The sequence below is a fragment of the Vigna unguiculata genome, chromosome 8 (assembly GCF_037176805.1).
Source record: "Vigna unguiculata cultivar grain cowpea cultivar isolate G323 ecotype 2 chromosome 8, ASM3717680v1, whole genome shotgun sequence".
In the NCBI taxonomy this organism is placed as follows: Eukaryota; Viridiplantae; Streptophyta; class Magnoliopsida; order Fabales; family Fabaceae; genus Vigna; species Vigna unguiculata.
The window spans coordinates 25,800,066-25,815,017 of NC_140799.1; the positions used below are offsets into that span (position 1 = coordinate 25,800,066).

The following is a 14,952-nucleotide window of genomic DNA, read 5'->3' on the forward strand; positions in this document are numbered from 1 at the left end:
ATAAGCTCCTCAAAAAACATTTCATCATATATACTATCATTCATTCTTTGGATTCTCAGTACTTGTACATCTATTCCAACAACTCAATTGCTAGTGGATCTTGTTTATACAACAACAACCTAGGATTATAACTATAATCTAATAAGATAATTATATTCGTTGAAAGTCTTATATCAACTAAAAATAAAATAATTTTATAATATTTAAGTGAGTGCAAACCTCATTTAACAAATCAGTTCGATAGAATTAAGTTAGATTTAAGATTCATTCCTTAACAATATTAAATTGTGTTGATCTTATATAAAATTTGAAACTTAATTTTTTATGTAAAACTTAAACTATAAGAATAAAACTTTATTTTTTTAATTTTAAAAGCAACTTTTCTTTTAAATTGAAATGAGGTTTTTACCAAAATTAAGACTTGTCTTATGTGGAATGGATTTGGGATTAAAAATAAAGTGTGCAATCATACACGTTTGTGAATAATTTTCAGGTGATATTATTGTGATATTGCCATGACAGATTCGTCTTTGACTTAAAATGAGTTCATTTTATGAAGTGAGGTATACTACTTTATGGTCTGATTGGTTTAAATAGAAAGGAAAATCGAGGAAAGAGAAAATTGAAAATTTTGAACGGACTAAAACTAAAAATTTTATAAAGTTTTTATTTTCTTCAATGTATATGTATATTACTAGCTGTGTCTTTTTGTTCTTTCTATTTTCTTTTCTTCTAATCCAAACATGTTATTATTTCGATTCTTAGTAGGACCTTAATGCTGTATGGTCAAGAAAATCATTAATTTATGATATAAAACATGAAAGTAGAAATAATATCTTCACAACTCAGGTTAGTCAAAGTTTCAAGGACCACCATCAACTGAATAAGAAAAGCTGTGAACTTGGTATTTTCTTCTCTGTTTATTTATTTATTTATTTTTGTTTTGATTTTTAATGCACTACTAATAGTATTCGTAGACCTTAGTCTTTATCTTGCAGTGGAAATATAACTTTACACCAGCAAGTTGACACATCAAAGTAGATTTTCTTACACATCAAAGTAGAAAAAGAAAAAGATTGTTATACTTGTAGAAATGATGTTTTGTTTATTTAGAATTAAATTTTCATCTGTTTTCTTCTGTTAGTGCGTTGCTTACATAATTTGCTGGCACACAGAAGAATAATGCTAGCGTGTATATAAAATTTCTTGGGGATTCATTTCATTTGGGTCTGTCATGAACTAATACTAGATATTGGTGCTTGCAGATTCTACCAAGCTAGCTAGCTACCTGTAATTTTGGTTTCTGTTCTAATTTGTGTTTGGATTGCCCAGGTTCGATTCCCATTTCAACAATTCGACTTACCTAACTTGAAACTTGTCGTTTATTATTATGTGTTTCTTGAGATTCAACTTTAGGATTGAACTGCTGAAAGTATTACTCAATTAGTCCTCTTTTCTCTGTTTCGCATTTTATTTTTGCGATAGAGAAGAGTAATCAAGCTTCTGATCGAGTTAATGGAGTCATATTAAGGGAATGGTTAGATTAACTTCTTTATAAATTAAAATCAACTTGTGGGTAGCTTATCAATTTGTTGCTGTTCCTCATTTGAAGTTTCATTCAATTTCATGCAACAAACCCAGCCTCCAGTTTTTAAATCAATTGCCTGTTATGTAGGGGATGAAGTCTAAATTCCACCATTTTTTTATCTTGTCTACATTGCATTAAATCCTCAATTTGAGATATGAATTTTCTTATTGCATGATGTGTAGTATATGAACTCTTCATCGACTCAACTAGTCCTCGCGAAAAGGATGGGTATATACGATCCATTCCACCAAGTGAACATGTGGGGGGACAGCTTCAAAATTGATGGAAGCTTGAATTCAATTGCTACACCAATGTTCATGATGAAGCCAAGCATGCAGAACAAGGTAAAATACATAGGAATTTCTCTTCTGTTAACAAGTTAGCATTGTTATGTTTACAACACTGAATTCTCTGTGTTCAGTCTGAATGTACTCCTCATGAATCAAGGGAACCTTCTGGAGATGATCAAGACAGTAATGAGAAACCTGATAGAAAGGTAATGGATTTAATCACTGTATATTTCTTTTCTGCTTATTCCATGCTCATCTTTTACAGGCTTCAATTTAATCGTTTGAATGTTCACAAGAAACCAAAATTGATGCTTTGGAGATCTTGATATCAAACATGAATGTTTTTTGCTGAAGTTTTTAAGGATTATTTATGTGTAGGTGCTAAGACGTCAAGCTCAAAATCGTGAGGCTGCACGAAAATGTCGGCTGCGGAAGAAGGTGATTGAAACTGAATTTATGGGAAGTTAGATAGAGTTCATAATCTGATTCTTGTTATGTAATTAATAGGCTTATGTTCAACAATTAGAAACAAGCCGTGTGAAGCTCATGCAATTGGAGTTGGAGATTGAGAAAGCAAAAAAGCAGGTGATCTTAACCGCAAATTATCGTTCTTGTTTATGATTTTTATTTTAGTGTATGTGTTGAAGTACTTATTATGATGTCTACTTGCAGGGTATGTACATACGCAGTGCACCAGATGTTAGTTATATGGGATCATCCGGAACAATTAACCCAGGTTGGAAATTCTTACTTTCAGTTTTAATTTTTCAAGTTTCCTCAAAATGTTATTTTCTTAGTTATTTTGTGTACTACTACTACTTTCTTCTTGTTTTTTTAGAAGAAATTGCAGTTTGATTTATGGTTTATGTTTGAGCCTGTATTAGACGAAATCCATGCCTCTGTTGTTACCTCTAATGATACTTTTGTCAGGTATTTATGTGACTATTTTTAGTATTCCTCTACGGTTCATTTTGCTGCCAGCATCAAATACAGATTTGCTTCAAGTCAATGAAAAATTTTACCAATAATTTTGACAGAATGGCATCAAGCAATCAATGAACAATTTTATCTATTCTAGTTCAAGTCATGGTTATTTGAGGAAAGTCTTCAACCTCCAACTGAAGTTAACTGTTATAAAATAAATTCTCTTGTTTTTTTCTGGATCACATGTTGTAATATTGTGTTGCATTCTATCAAAATTCTTCTCAGTGATCCAACTATATGAGAAAATTAAGTATTTCATATTGAACTGCAAGTAGCTTTCATGATATGAATATTCTAATGTTTATGACACTTTTTCTTGTAGAATTCTCAGGTGTCCCTTAATTTGTGATTCCATAACTACTTTTTGTATATGTGTGAAGCATTAAGTTTCTATAGCATTGTTTGTAAAGCAGGGATAACCTTGTTTGAACTTGAATATGGACAATGGATTGAAGAGCTCGATAGACAAAATGAAGAACTGAGAAATGCCTTACACACTCGTGAATCTGATATGCAGCTTCATCTACTTGTTGAGAGTTGCTTGAGCCACTACGCAAATCTTTTCAGGATCAAAGCAGAGGCAGCAAAAGCAGATGTCTTTTACTTGATCTCTGGCGCATGGAAAGCATCAGTGGAACGCCTTTATCTTTGGATTGGAGGATCCCGTCCATCACAGCTTCTAAATGTACATCCACATGTCATTCTAACAACTTTTAAATTAATTTCTGTTCATTGATTGTGCATAATAGTATTAAGAACTCAAGTGTGAGTCTGAAACAAGATCAAGTAAAAACGAGAAATTTTAACAACATACAAGAAAGAAGACCTACAAATTATTTTGGTTCAAAATGGTATTGTAATCTGTTATCTGGGTTTGCTCATAACTCATTGGTGCCGGATGCCAAATTTATGCGTTAATTTCTTTTCTGAAGATCTTGAAATAACAGAAACTTGTTTAGATTTCAGTCATGCTAGGATTTCTTTGAAGCCAAACAAGAATGTCAGATTCTATGCACAACTTCAGATATGATATATGTAGTTGCTAAAACAAAATATCTTTTCTATTCTGTGTTCTGGATTGTGACTACAGAAACATCTTTTCTTCTGGATGTTACTACATAATACACTTCTGCATCTAGTTAAAATTTCTTGACCTTCTCTTTCAGATTATTGTACCACAGCTTGAGCCTTTGACTGATCAACAAATTGTGAGTATTAACAACCTCCGGCTTTCATCTCAGCAAGCTGAAGATGCCCTTTCACTTGGATTGGACAAACTCCAGCAGAGTCTAGTCCACAACATTCCATCAGATCCCTTAATTATAGGACACTACGGCTTTGAGATGGCTGCTGCAATGGACAAAGGTGAAGCACTAGAAGGTTTTGTAAACCAGGTAATGGTTGCAGCATCAAATTGTTTAACATGTTTGGAGTTTTTTATTACTCAGTCATGTGATGAGAAACTTGATGCATTATATGTAGTATACATAAAAGCCTTTTTGAAATGGTAAACTTGGTCTTAAGAAATAGATTCCATTTGTGTTAAATCTCCTTGAATCCCCTCAAAATACCTATCATAACTCCTCACAAAATTCACTTCTAAAATGAGGTTTGGAATAATTTCATAATATGTTAGAAATTTTATATTAACCAGAGATAAGGTCAATTTATAGTATATAAGTGGATGCAAACCTTTATATACAAGATAATTCTGTAAAGTTGAGTTAGGCTTAAAATTCACTTTTTAACATTATTCAAAATCATAAGTTAGAACCTATCCGAACAAAATTTATTGTTTATTATTAGATATATTATTCCACTCACTATCAGATCATGACAATCCATTAATGTCTGCTTTTATTTATTGCTTTGTGGGCAAGTAGAAGTGTGGTGTTTCTGCATTGATTTTTATTGCTAAAGCATGCAAAACTGTTGTTACTGTTGAGTTGAAACCTTGTTGAATTTATTGGGTTGTTCTTCAGGCAGATCACCTTAGGCAGCAAACTCTGCTTTACATGTCAAGGATTCTGACAACTGGGCAAACTGCTCAAGGCTTGGTGGCTATGGGAGAATACTTCCATCGTCTTCGCACTCTTAGTTCTTTATGGACTGCTCATTCATGCGATCCTTCCTTTCCCACTCACCTCTCAAACTGAGACCTTTTTCTTTGAACCTCAACTCTTATGTCACAGGTGCTCAAATCATTGTCTTGTTTAATATGTTATGTATATGCTAGTGCTAGTTACTAATGTTATATGGGTGAACCAAACTTTATATCCTCTAGAGGACCACAAGTGAACCACTTTGTACATAAAATATTGTATCAGTTTCCTCATGGAATCATGAAAAAGGATTTAGCTTCGTATAAATACTTATAAAAAATATTTAAGTATTAAACTACTTTCATAAATTAAAATAAGTTATACACTCTAAATTTGAAAAAAAAAATATAGACTTAACTCTTCATAAATTTGGATATCTTCGGTAGGATCCTGTTAAATATTTTTTTATATAATAAGTAATCAAAATTTTTATATTTTTTAATTAAGTCTTCATTATTTAAATTTTTTGTTTTTAACTAAAATATGTGATTGTTATCGTAGTTTCATTATTTTACTTTCTCATTTTCACGTGTTAGAAATATGAGATTTTTGTTGTACTTGACATAAATCAAGTAATTTTTACATTAATCACAACACTGTCACATTTCTCAATAAGTTCACATAAGTATAATAACAACAATACAAAAAAATATATATACTTTGACTTTTATTTTTTAATTTTTATTCTTTGACGTGACTTAATATGGATTATTAATTATTTTTAAAAAAAAGATAATGATACATTAATCAATAACTCATATTAAACCACACATCAAAGGAGAAGAATAAAAAAAATGGGAATCATAATATTATTATCACCTTTAACATATTATCATTGTCCAACATTAAATGGTGAGAACTAGTTTGAAAAGTATAAAAGAAAAATTTAATACACAACAAGAAAAAATATTGAACAGAAACTCAGTAAAAAAATCCAAATTTATGAAAAATTTAAAATTTAATTAACTCAAAATTAATAAATAAAGCTTTATAAAAATTGCCTGGTCTATTGATTATAACTAATTCGAGTCCTTTACTTCATTGTATCATTTTATTTTCTTTTTCTATAGATGCTTGTTAAAAAGTTTATCTAAATTGGACAATAATTTCCCCGTTAGTTGAAATAAAACATAATCGACATGATATACTTGATGATGTTTATAATCCATAATTCTAACATTTGTCTTAATTTATTTTCTTTGTTAAAATGTTTCATTCTTCATTTGACAATTTTTTTTAATTTGATAATATTCACAAAATCAGAATTTTCTTCATTAGTCTAATCGTAGTTGAATTATTACAAAGCTGATAATAATTAAATATATTTGCTAATATTATATTGCATTAAATAATATGTAAAAATAAAATCACAACATTCAAAAACTTTTTAACATCGAAAATTTTACTACAATAAGTCCAAACATTAAGCAAACTATTCTGGCTACTTATAGGTTACTTACAATAAAAAAACTCGCATTATAAATCGATCCCAGCATTATTTTTTATAAATACGTTTGATTCCATTATGATAATCTGTTTTTTTATGTGAATCATTAATGATAATGCTATGGAAATCCATAACCAATTTTTTGTGTTTTTGAGTGAAACATGGATTTTATTTGACCCTCTCTATATTATGATTTTATATTGTTAAGACAAGAACAACGTTAGAAATAGTAATAGCCCGTAAATTTGAAGTTTGAGTCCTAGGTAATTGTTATGAGTAATGTCATGGATAAGTGAATTTTAATTTTTAATTTTAGGAAAAATTATGTGGTTTTTTTAATATTGTTTGATATATTATATCAAAAGCTAACGTGGAGTTTGTGATGAAATGCCACATGTTGGTGGAAAAACTTTTTAGCATGAGGACGAAGAAAGTGAGTCAAAAGTTGTAGGCTTTGAAGGTCTTTTAGAGAAAGTGATGGTGTGAGTAGCTAAACATCAAACACTCGTACAAAGAGACTAAAGTATGTAAACTAATATGTTGGTAATTTATGTCTAGCTTTTTAGAGAGATGAGATAAGATAAGGTAGATAATGTTTAAAGAAATTGTATAATTTATAATAATTCATTATCCAAATGTTATATTAATAATTATATTAGTTATGTACATTTAGAAGGTTTAATATAAGCAATCTAAAAGAAATTATCAGAATACTAATTATAGAAAAGTGATAAGACTTTAATATATTGCAATTAGTTTGACCCATTAGAAGTTAATATAAATTTAAGTTCAAATTTAGACCAATTTTATGCTCATGTTCACTCACGAGTAGGGATGTCAACGGGGCGGGTAGGGTACGGGTAGTAGTTCCCCCGTACCCTACCCGTTGAATAAATATCCGTCTCATACCCGTACCCATATCCGTCGGGTATCTATTATGCGGGTACCCGTCTATTTTTTTTATATTCGCGGGTATCCACGGGTACCCGCGGGTATTTACAAAAATATTTAAAAAAATAATTATTTAACCATAATTATTGTTTGGATCAACAAGTTCCCATTCTCCGATTGATTCTTAAAAAATAAACAAATAAAAAATCACTACCAATTTATATTGTAGTTTATTTTTGAATAAAATATTAAAGAAATTACTAACTTCATCAATATCCACCTCTTGCAACATTGTATAAAGTTTCATGTTGTCCAATTTTAATCTAGAAGAGCCTTAAAACATAAGGAGTTCAGTAAAAATTTCTAACATTCACTTAATTAAAATATTTAAGTAAAAATGTTAATTTCATTACCTTCCATATTGGTCCATAACCAATCTTAGAGACACATCAATGCCTCCACAGTATATGGAAGTAATTTACTCATATGTGGGGTAAGAATCTGACCACCATTATTGAATGAAGACTCATAATGTTTTTACTAATATATATATATATATATATATATATATATATATATATATATATATATAAATTTTCTGAATTAAAGTTTTTACTAATATAATGAAGACTCATAATGTTTTGACTCATTTGTGAGGTAATAATTTTTCTGAATTAAAGTTTAGCGGGTACGGGTATCCACGGGTACGGATACTATGATATCCGTACCCACCCCGTTAACATGCGGATATCAAAAATACCCATACCCACGGGTAGCGGGTATCCATTTTTAATATCCATTTCCTATCCATTGCGGGTTTTATCCGCGGATACCCGCGGGTACGAATTTTTTTGACATCCCTACTCACGAGAGATAGGTCTCAAAATGAATAATACTAATTAATTGAGAAAGGTAAACTAACTATTCATGTTCATTAAATATTTCACTGACCTTGTAGGATTTAATACAAATTTATTTTGTTCATACTCTATGAATCCGAGTATTATTATCCCCTCTCTTACAATAATATGATCTATATTGTGCTCTTGTGCTTATTTAGTGTTTTATAAAGTTAAATCAATATATCAACAAGTGTTATTATAGAAACATCCATTAGTGTTATATCATTGAGATTAAAGTTGTTTTGGTTCATATAATATTTGAATTGCTTTGATTTGAAACCCTACTTTTATGTGTAAATTGTGTTTAGTCAAAAAGAAGATGCATTTATGGGCAAATCACATACATATGATAAGTATGTAACAATAATAAAGTATATTTTAATGTAAATAATAGTTTACTCAAAGAAAGGATGTTATTTAACTCATTAATTGAAAATATTTAATTATTTTATTTTATTTAAATTACATTATTATTAATTAGTATTATGTTAATTCAGTTTGACTCGAAGTAAGACACACTTTGACTAAATAATAATATTACCTTTGATGATAAATATATAACTATAAATTATTTTCATGAGAATAATATTCATTCCAAATAAAAGTTTGTTATTTGACAAAACTATTCGGTAATCTTTGAATTTTTTTTAAATATTAATTGCAAGTAATTTCTCCTTCCAAAGACTAAAAACCTAATTTTGTATGGTGTATATTGTGATTAGGGATGTTAAAAGAATTTGTATATGTAAATAAAATTCATAATGGGTAGGAAATAAATATTGTAAATTGATATCCGCAAGTAAGGAATACGAATATTTTTTATATCTGCATATTAATAGAACGGGTACAGGTATCATAATATCCGTACCCGTGGATACTTATACTTGTTATCTAATTTAAATTGAAAAATATTAAAAAATATGATTAAAATATTAAAAGATTGATTTTGAATAGGTTATTTTTTATCAATTGGTTTTAAAAAATCACTATTTATTTTGTAAATTGTAATTCATCAATATTTAAATGGGTTATTTGAATTTTGTTTGAAATTTATGAATGTTATGCATTGTATTTTATTTGAATTTGTGGTTAAGATATGATGTTAAATATTGTAAATATTCATGGATATCTACAGATATTGAAAAAATATGTGGGTACCCACATATCAAATAGCCACATGAATATGAGACGAGTACGGGACAAATATTTATTCAACAAATAGGGTATAGAGGAGCTACTACTCGTACCCTACATGTCTTATTGACATCCCTAATTGTGATGGGTCATTCTAAAATGTTTACACGTCTTTATATTATATTATATTATATTATATTATATTATATATATATATATATATATATATATATATATATATATATATATTATGACTTGTTTTTATTATTGTATTTGTTTTCTTTTTATGTTAGAGAAAATTTCATTAAATTTCATTTATTTTAATTAAGTGTAATTAAATAAAAAATAAATAAAGCATGAATATGTTTTTTTTTTGTAAAATGAAAGACTTTTATACACAATAGATAATGTAAATTGCAATATGTTTTGTTTAACAAATGATATAACATAGTGCTCTTTTTGCTGGTTGAATAAGCAAAAGTGTCATAAAAATATATGCATACACACATTATTTTAAGATAATATTTTATCTAAAAAAACTTAATGATTTTATTTTGTGTTGCAAATAATGTTTTAATCTTCATAACAACCAAGAGGATCTCACAAAGCATCATTAGTGAAAAATAAACTTATTATGACAAGTAAAACGAGTTTATTATGACAGGTATTCTAGCATCATAATTGTAGGAATTATAGAAAATATGTACTTTTCATGACATTGCAGAAACCTGTCATAGTAAATCAGACTTACTATGATAGGTGTTCAATCAACAATCATAATAAGACTAATTTACCACCGCACAAGATGATGATGCTAGGACAATTAGTGAACTTACTATGACAAATTTTTGTAAAACCAATCATAGTAATTACTATGACAGGTAATTCAAAGTTATGTCATAGTAAGTCTAGATTACTATGACAAGTAATGCAAAGCACGTCATAGTAAGTTAGGTTTTTTTCTATGATTTTTCTGTTTTACCATTTTCCTTTCCATTCAATTCACTTGCAAATAAATTTCATATCACCACACCAAATAATTCCAAACCAAACCAATTCCATAAAGTTAAGTTGTTTAATACTAGTGCGAAATAGTGAAATAACAATAGGATACCACATCATTTATAAAAAACGATGTAATAAATCATGTGGTGGCAATTTTTTAATTATTGTGAATTATATTACATCGGTTGTTGATTTAACCGATGTAATACATTATTTTTTAAAATAAAAAATTGAAAAACATTTTAATCGTCACTTTTTTAAAATTAAACTTGATATTACATCGGTTATACATGGGAACCGATGTAATGTATCTAATATTCTCACATGCTTCCCCTCATTCCATCTTCTTTCGTTTCCATGTTGCTTTCACTTCTTCGTTTTCCACCTTCGTTTGCACCATTGCTCCTCCATTTGAAGTTGTTGTTGCTCCTCCATCGTCCACACTGCCACTCTGCCGCACTATCGCTCAATCACATCATCTCACAAACCCAATTCCATGGCCACAGAGTCTTGGGTCTCAATCATTTTGTGCTCTGCTCTGTCCAACCTTAGCCCTAAGCCATCGTATGTAGCCCTCAACTCACGCCTCTTGGTCATGCTTTATGGTGGGCTTCATACGGGACTCTGTAACGTTGTTCCCAACCACAATCAACGATGTCATTCTTCCCACCCACCACCAATGAAAGGGTTTTTGTATTCGAGTGTCCTGGGTTGAAGTGTGATGGTGTGGGTGTTGTTTTCGGTGAGCTTTTCGGTGTTTGTGGCTTTTGTTGGTGTCTTGATGAAATTAAAAAAAAAAAACACGTAGTGACATGTGGTAATTACTTTTTATGGTAGTTAATGATTTAAACGGTATTAGAAAAAAATATCCAATTGAATAAAATTGACAAAAATTAAAATCTATTTAAATACTAAAACAAAATTAAGACTTATTTAATAAAATTTGATAAAAATATTCCAATTGATAAAAATTAGGACAAAAAATATTTTAACCGACACGAAATAAAGGATTACAGAAAAATCCTATATTACTGATTGAATCAGTAATCGGTCAATGTATAATTGACATATAGTACTATAGTTTTATCCCTCTTGATAACTAAGCCCAAAAACCAAAGAAATTATTATATTAGTAAAGTTCACTGCATCTCAAGTTTACAGATATTTAATGAGTAGAAATTATTATATTAGTAAAGTTCACTGCATCTCAAGTTTATAGATATTTATTGAGTAGGACTCGAAGTTTATAGATATTTAATGAGTATGACTCGAAAAGCCAAAAATATGAGAGAATTTTTTTATATTTTTTATTCTTTACAATATCACGATACAGTAACATTAACTCTGTCTAATATATTTTTCTGTAAAGCATTATTTATGGTTATAGTTTCTAATATAAAATATATACAAATATTCATAAGTTTTAATTATATTATATATATATATATATATATATATATATATTATACTAACTAAAAACTTTCTTATAAATATTATAACTATTTTATTATTTGAACTATACTTATATTATTTTGTTATAATGCTATTATTACAATAATTTTAAATTTAAACACTTAATTTTTAAATATAATTTATCAAGATATAATGGTTATTATTATTCTAAGACTAAAGCTAGTTACTTTTATTATCTTTAATACAAAGGAACATTATTTTTAATTAATTATTGATTAATTAATTTTTAATCATAATATATATATATATATATATATATATTTTTTTTTTTTTTTCTGAAACAATAATTATTTATGTATTAATAATATAACTTTAATATATTATATATGAAAAGTATTGTTTTGTAAAACTTTAGGGTTTACATATTTTGTTTCAAAAGTAGATAAAGAAGTCGAGTTTTACTTGTTGCTTGATCAAAAGATTAGACATGGTCCAAGAAATTGACAACTCTCACTCGTGCTTTTTCTCTCAACTTGATCTCCAACTAGTCTAAGTCGCAAATTTTTTCTAACCTGAAACTAATATTTTGTTTTTTATAACACAAACACATATTAATAAATCTCACAAGATATTGAAAAATACTCTTTACAAATTTAGATGAGTCTTTTAGGATCTAACTGAAACTTGCGCACAAATAAACATTATGCCTAATGTCAAGGATGTTGGAAGCAGGAAGTATTACAGATCCAATCGTACCTCAATAAATTGTTTAATCTACTTTCTTACCATTATTATCCTTACCTACAACTTCAAACTATCCATAAATTCCAAATCCACGGATTTCGTGAATTCAATAAATTAAATAAGTCAGTAGTGCACATATTCTACATTCTACGGATCTCGTTTCAATAATACACAAGCAGCAGACATTACGAACAGAAAAGTGAGTGAGCATGAAGCATGAAGTGAATAACAAACACAAATTAAAAATTACCTTGTGTGAAGTTAATGCGTGAGGAAGAAACAATCACAAAGAGAAGAGAAAGAGGGGGAGATACTTGAGTGGGGTTGGGGGTGTGGGAGAGTTAAGGTTAGATTATTTTAAATTTTACAGCTAGTCAACGGAACAAGGTTAATTATGGAATTTTGAAAGAATATAGGATGTTGAATAAATCTTGGAGGTGCAGGAAGAACCCAACTGACTCAAAGGGTCCAATTGGCCCTTTTGGTGAATTCCCCATAAAAGAGGGTCCAATTGGCCCATCAGAGAAAATTGAAAAAACAAAATGAAAGCGGAACAGGGGATTGAACCCGACGTGAATCGAACACGCAACCTTCTGATCTGGAGTCAGACGCGCTACCATTGCGCCACGGATCCGCTCTTGGTATGTTCAAATTCGGAAAGTTTTATAAACTTATACTAGTATTTCTTCAAATAAAAGTTCTATAAAATAACTAATATAGATGTTAAGTTTTATGCTAATTATTCCAAACCCAACCAGAAGAAAGGTTTGCCACAGCTGACAATTAATACACACAACGAAAGAAGACAAACAGTAACAATTTTTGATTCCAAAATAAGTTTTTGTTTTACCCCATGAGACCAAAGTTCTTCCACACACATATGGTGTTGTGAATGAATGAATGAGTTGTTGTTTAGTATAACCCGCCGCCAGCTTTACAGTTAAAAGTCAGAAGCCACAGTGGTGAGAATGAGTGCCACAAAGACTTTAACGATCCATAACATGGGCCTATGCCCTACCCAAAAATTCGCATTGGGTTCGATTCAATTTCTGCTATTTCATCACACCCATTAAAAACAACATCTACTTATTTTGTACATTAATTACCCCATCTTAAAAAAACAAAGGAAAATAGAAAGAAGCTTCTTCTTTTTCTTGCTTTTCTTAAAAATTTAATATGTGTAAGTGCAGGCTCCACTTTGAATCAGATTTCGGCTGAAAAAAATAATATGGAAGTCCCTTTCATTTATCCGTAGTACTAGTGTCGGCTAAGAAAATACCACACAGTAGAGACTGGACCAGTGTATCTTCAGTGAAACCCATAAATATCCCTCCTCAAACACTTCAACTCAGCATTTATATGTGTGGTAGATACATGCACCATGCACTTTTATATCATGCTAACACTGTTTCCCCAACTTTTCTCTTATTTTCTACCCCTTTTCCTTTCAATTTCCACGTCAAATTCAACCTTCATTTACATCTTTGCATCACATATTCTTCAAAGACCTCAAGCTTTTCATAGATACCTTCAAATCTCACTCAATGGAAACTTACTTCTTCATTTGAGAACAATTATCTCCATGAAAAGAAGGCATTAAATTCGAAGATTTTGCCACTATAATCGCAAATCCAAGTACAATAATCTCATGGCAGTTGTCCTTACTCTAGACCCCAGAAAAGGGTGGTTTTCACGCATGTAAAAACAACACCTTTTTATCTTCTTATTATACTCTTTTCTTTTCTTTCGAAATGTGAATTTGTTAAGAGATTTAAGATGAGTTAAATCGAGTAAAAATAAAAAAACATATAAAACAATCTATAAAACTAAATTTTGACAACTTTTTTGTAATATGAACTAACACCCTTTAAATGAAATTCTTTATTCTCATTTTTTCAATATTTTATATTTCAAAATTTAGTTATTATAATGTAATTTTTCTTATTGTTAAATCTCTTCGATGCTTTGCCTATGTAGAAACCTAATAATGATATAAAAATGGATCTCCAAATAAAAAACATAGTTATCTCATAGTTGAATCTCGTAATAAAAATGGTAAATAAATAAAATAAAAATTGAGGAAGTATAAAGGAAAGGTGGGTTGTCCAATAGTAGTAGGGCCGGTCCTTATCAGGATCAGCTGGACTGTCATCTATCAAAGTTTAGAGTGCAAAGTGCAGCGCAACATCTTGGCAACACAAGCCTCTTGTACCAGCCACCATCACCGAGTGGCAACCATTAGTTTTGGAGATATGTGGCGTCATCTCATCACCAAGTCACATAATCAACATTTATCATTGTCACAAACATCATTAAAAAACAGACACATATGAATAAACAAATTGGGTTGGTAATAGTTATGTGATTTGTGTGTAGTGAAAAGGTTGAACACGCATGATTAGGGTTTATTTTTTAGTTTTGAGATATCAAAATGAGAATGATGAAAAGTGGG

The 14,952-nt window shown here is 29.5% G+C and overlaps 1 protein-coding gene and 1 non-coding gene across 2 annotated transcripts; one reads left to right on the forward strand and one right to left on the reverse strand.

The window, feature by feature from the left end:
• Positions 1 to 1,043: 1,043 nt before the first annotated feature.
• LOC114195665 (transcription factor TGA7-like) lies at positions 1,044 to 5,231 on the forward strand. Its single transcript, XM_085665266.1, has 9 exons — positions 1,044 to 1,332; positions 1,771 to 1,932; positions 2,010 to 2,084; positions 2,257 to 2,316; positions 2,386 to 2,463; positions 2,551 to 2,614; positions 3,276 to 3,547; positions 4,029 to 4,256; positions 4,845 to 5,231. The coding sequence occupies exons 2-9, from the start codon at positions 1,774 to 1,776 to the stop codon at positions 5,016 to 5,018; spliced, it is 1,110 nt and encodes a 369-aa protein (XP_085521392.1). The 5' UTR covers positions 1,044 to 1,332; positions 1,771 to 1,773; the 3' UTR covers positions 5,019 to 5,231.
• Positions 5,232 to 13,062: 7,831 nt separating this feature from the next.
• TRNAW-CCA (transfer RNA tryptophan (anticodon CCA)) lies at positions 13,063 to 13,134 on the reverse strand. The gene has a single exon. It is a non-coding gene; the product is annotated as a tRNA-Trp (tRNA).
• Positions 13,135 to 14,952: the final 1,818 nt, after the last annotated feature.

Bases quoted from the DNA above. Each gene is read 5' to 3' on its own strand.
- LOC114195665 (XM_085665266.1), top strand. From the start codon at position 1,774: ATGAACTCTTCATCGACTCAACTAGTCCTCGCGAAAAGGATGGGTATA. The intron at 1,933-2,009 runs GTAAAATACATA...CTCTGTGTTCAG, and splicing joins AGCCAAGCATGCAGAACAAG to TCTGAATGTACTCCTCATGA. The intron at 2,085-2,256 runs GTAATGGATTTA...ATTTATGTGTAG, and splicing joins ATGAGAAACCTGATAGAAAG to GTGCTAAGACGTCAAGCTCA.